Source organism: Chiloscyllium plagiosum, chromosome 6 (genome assembly GCF_004010195.1).
Source record: "Chiloscyllium plagiosum isolate BGI_BamShark_2017 chromosome 6, ASM401019v2, whole genome shotgun sequence".
Taxonomy (NCBI): Eukaryota; Metazoa; Chordata; class Chondrichthyes; order Orectolobiformes; family Hemiscylliidae; genus Chiloscyllium; species Chiloscyllium plagiosum.
In genome coordinates, this window is record NC_057715.1 from 859,833 (window position 1) to 864,030 (window position 4,198).

At 46.3% G+C, this 4,198-nt stretch overlaps 1 protein-coding gene across 1 annotated transcript in view; it reads right to left on the reverse strand.

Moving 5' to 3' along the window:
* LOC122550421 (matrix metalloproteinase-20-like) overlaps nucleotides 1–4,198 on the reverse strand; it is a 41,939-nt gene that overhangs the window by 7,996 nt on the left and 29,745 nt on the right. Inside the window, exon 6 of the mRNA XM_043691130.1 lies at nucleotides 1,196–1,550. Coding sequence (XP_043547065.1) covers nucleotides 1,196–1,550 — 355 coding nt within the window. The remainder of the gene's footprint in view (nucleotides 1–1,195; nucleotides 1,551–4,198) is intronic.

Sequence of the window (4,198 nt, forward strand, 5' to 3'; positions counted from 1 at the left end):
TGGTGCCAGTGTAGTTGCGGAAGATGGATTGTTCCACATATCCTACGAAGAGGCAGGCATATCTGGGGCCCATGCGGGTGCCCATGGCTACTCCTTTCGTTTGGAGGAAGTGGGAGGATTGGAAGGAGAAGTTGTTCAGGGTGAGGACCAGTTCAGTCAGTCGAAGGAGGGTGTCAGTGGAAGGGTAGTGGTCGGTATGGCGGGAAAGGAAGAAGCGGAGGGCTTTGAGTCCTTCGTGATGGGGGATGGAGGTGTACAGGGACTGGGTGTCCCTGGTGAAAATAAGGCGTTGGGGACCGGGGAAGTGAAAATCATGGAGCAGGTGGAGGGCGTGGGTGGTGTCCCGAACGTAGGTGGGGAGTTCTTGGACTAAGGGGGACAGGACGGTGTCAAGGTATGCGGAGATGAGTTCGGTGGGGCAGGAGCAGGCGGAGACAATGGGTCGGCCGGGGCAGTCAGGTTTGTGGATTTTGGGCAGGAGGTAGAAGCGGGAGGTGCGGGGTTGTGGGACTATGAGGTTGGAGGCGGTGGATGGGAGATCCCCTGAGGTGATGAGGTTATGGATGGTCTGGGAGATGATGGTTTGGTGGTGGGGATGGGGTCATGGTCAAGGGGGCAGTAGGAGGAGGTATCTGCGAGTTGGCGTTTGGCCTCAGCGGTGTAGAGGTCGGTGCGCCAAACTACTACCACGCCTCCCTTGACTGCAAATCAGGAGACTGTAGGTCTTTCTCCTAACCAGAGATAGCACAGATTATGGGCAGCACAATATCTACAGTAGCCACAAACACAGCCTTCACGACTGTATCAGTTCAAAGGCAACATACCATTACCTTCTCAAGAACATTTAGGGATGGGTAAGAGATGCTGGATAGCCAGCAATACTCCCATATTACAAATAAAGACAACCTCTCATGACCTCTTTTGAGGCCGTGATCTTCACCCCACCCCCTGCCCCAACACACACACACACACACACACACACTGGATAATGCCCCTGCCCACTACTCCTTGCTGCTGCCAGGGGTGTGCAGCCTGAGCTGCTCAACAGCACAGGTGTCCTGCTGCTGAGAAAGCAAGATCAGCTTGCTCTCTGCTGGAAGTTAAAATCACCCCACCTGAGTCTGATTCTCATTCAGATGGATATCACATAAAAATTGTAAAAGTAACAGATGGATTTAGAAAGTATGATAATTACCCATTCTTGAATAAAATTATGTATTTTCCTACTATAGTAGCAGCATCTGCAAAGAGATCTGGGTCACACATCTGTGGCTGTTCAGTTGTAGTCTCTTCTGGAGTCTGAGTTGTAGGTGTGTCTGGTATCTGGGTCGTAGGTGTGTCTGGTGTCTGGGTCGTAGGTGTGTCTGGTGTCTGGGTCGTAGGTGTGTCTGGTGTCCGAGTTGTAGGTGTGTCTGGTGTCCGAGTTGTAGGTGTGTCTGGTGTCTGGGTTGTAGGTGTGTCTGGTGTCTGGGTTGTAGGTGTGTCTGGTGTCTGAGTTGTAGGTGTGTCTGGTGTCTGGGTTGTAGTTTCTGTCGTTACAACGTTGGCTCCTAAATTGAAAGAGATATGATTTTAAATCACATGAAATTCACAAAAATAATGAAATCAAAAAATCAAAATACAATAATTTGGAACATGAAAGGAAAGGTTGATTGATGGTTTAAATTTATTTCATCTTGAGTTTTCTCAGATCTTTCAGCAACCTTCACAACACCGTCCCTGAATATACTCTGTACCACCAATTAACCATAGATGGCATTGCAATTAGATCGAATTAGGAAGGAACATTCTGGGAATACTCAACACTTGCTTTGGACTCCATGAACCTCATGGTATGAGTTTAAACATAGACAAAGTAACCTCCTTATGATTACTTACACCGACCAAGTTAGTTGATGATTCAATATTCTTCAATGCTGAATACCAATAGCAAGAAACATTGAAGACACAAAAGGCAATAAATGTACTCTGCTTAAAGTCTTCAATGTCTGTCAGTAACAATGCCTAGGATCCCGCAATAGTAGCATGCTATCAGTGTAACGTTTTATAAGATAGATACATTTTAGAATGCTTCTTTACATCAAAATAAAATAGAATAATAGATCTACCACTAGTTTTGTTTGATGATTAAAACAGCTGGCCTGATTATCAAAGACTAACAGATTCAGGCCTTCCATTACAAATCAGATACAGTCAGTTCTGATGTAATGCGATAGTCCCATTCGTGTGCAATAGCTGCCTTTTAAACTAATGGAGTTGGAATCATGTTATAGAAACACAGGTAGGAAAGTTTATTTTCTACAAATAATGGTCTAATTCCTCAATCATATTAAAGTCTGTTCACAATGAAGAAACATGTGTGCTAGCAGAATAGACTGTACCAGGTTTAACACCTGAATACAAGGAACTGACTTTGCTTTGAATAGATTTACTGACTCTCAGTCAGGGAGTTGAGTGATGCTGGAAAAGCACAACCGGTCAGGCAGCATCCAAGGAGCAGGAAAATCAGCATTTCAGGCAAAAGCCCTTCATCAGGAATAGAGGCAGGGTGCCTGAAGGGTGGAGAGAGTCATAGTCAGTGACTCTGGACAGAGACGGAGATGGAGAGAGAAAAACAAGAGAAAGAGAATGACAACAAGAGAGAAGGCATGTGAAAGATCTCAAAGCCTTAGAATAAACATTTGGAAGAGAAAGGTTCTCTAGCAGCACTAAACTGTCTTCTATCATGCTCCAGAATGAGGCTCTGAAGAGTGAGCATCAATTTCCGTAGGCTCCAGCAACTGCTGAAAGTGAGGGCAGAGCCAGTGATGAAATGGAACACTGTCTCCAGAGAAGCTTCTGACCATCTGAGGAACCAAGAGTTAGTGAACAAAACCTTACAGCTGATACCAACCTCAGGAGAAAGCGAGGATTGCAGATGCTGGAGATCAGAGTCGAGAGTGTGGAGCTGGAAAAGCTCAGCAGGTCAGGCAGCATCCGAGGAGCAGGAGTATCGATGTTTCAGGCGTAAGCCTGTCATCAGGAAGTTCCTGATTCTCCTGCTTCTCGGATGCTGCCTGACCTGCTGTGCTTTTCCAGCACCACACTCTCGACTTTGATACCAAGCTCAAGCAAGCGTGAAACCTGAGAGCAGATTTAGGCCATTCAGCCCATCAAGTCTGCTCCACCATTCTATCATGGCTGGTAAGTTTCTCAATCCCATTCTCCTGCTTTCTCCCTGTAATCATTGATTGCCCGACTAATCCAACGGGTCATGGTAGAAGGCTGTTTGAGTGACTGGAAGCTGCTGTCCAGCATTGTACCATATGGATCAGCATTGGCACCCTTATTGGAACATAGAACAGTACAGCACGGAACAGGCCCTTCAGCCCACGATGTTGTGCCGACCATTGATCCTCATGTACGGTAAACCTAATGTACGCACCCTCAAATGTCTGTGACCATATGCATGTCCAGCAGTCTCTTAAATATCCCCAATGACCTCGCTTCCACAACTGCTGCTGGCAACGCATTCCATGCTCTCACAACTCTCTGCGTAAAGAACCCGCCGCTGACATCCCCTCTATACTTTCCTCCAACCAGCTTAAAACTATGACCCCTTGTGTTAACAATTTCTGCTGTGGGAAATAGTCTCTGGCTATCGACTCTATCTATGCCTCTCATTATCTTGTACACCTCAATTAGGTCCCCTCTCTTCCTTCTTTTCTCCAATGAAAAATGTCCGAGCTCCTTCAACCTCTCTTCGTAACATAAGCCCTCCATTCCAGGCAGCATCCTGGTAAACCTCCTCTGAACCCTCTCCAAAGCATCCACATCTTTCCTATAATAGGGTGACCAGAACTGGACACAGTATTCCCAGTACGGTCTCACTAAAGTTTTATAGAGCTGCAACAAGATCTCACAACCCTTAAACTCAATCCCCCTGTTAATGAAAGCCAAAATACCATATGCTTTCTTAACAACCCTGTCCACTTGGGTGGCCATTTTAAGGGATCTATGTACCTGCACACCAAGATCCCTCTGTTCCTCCACACTGCCAAGAGTCCTATCCTTAATCCTGTACTCAGCTTTCAAATTCGACCTTCCAAAATGCATCACCTCGCATTTATCCAGGTTGAACTCCATCCGCCATCTCTTAGCCCATCTCTGCATCCTGTCAATGTCCCACTGCAGCCTACAACAGCCCTCTATACTATCA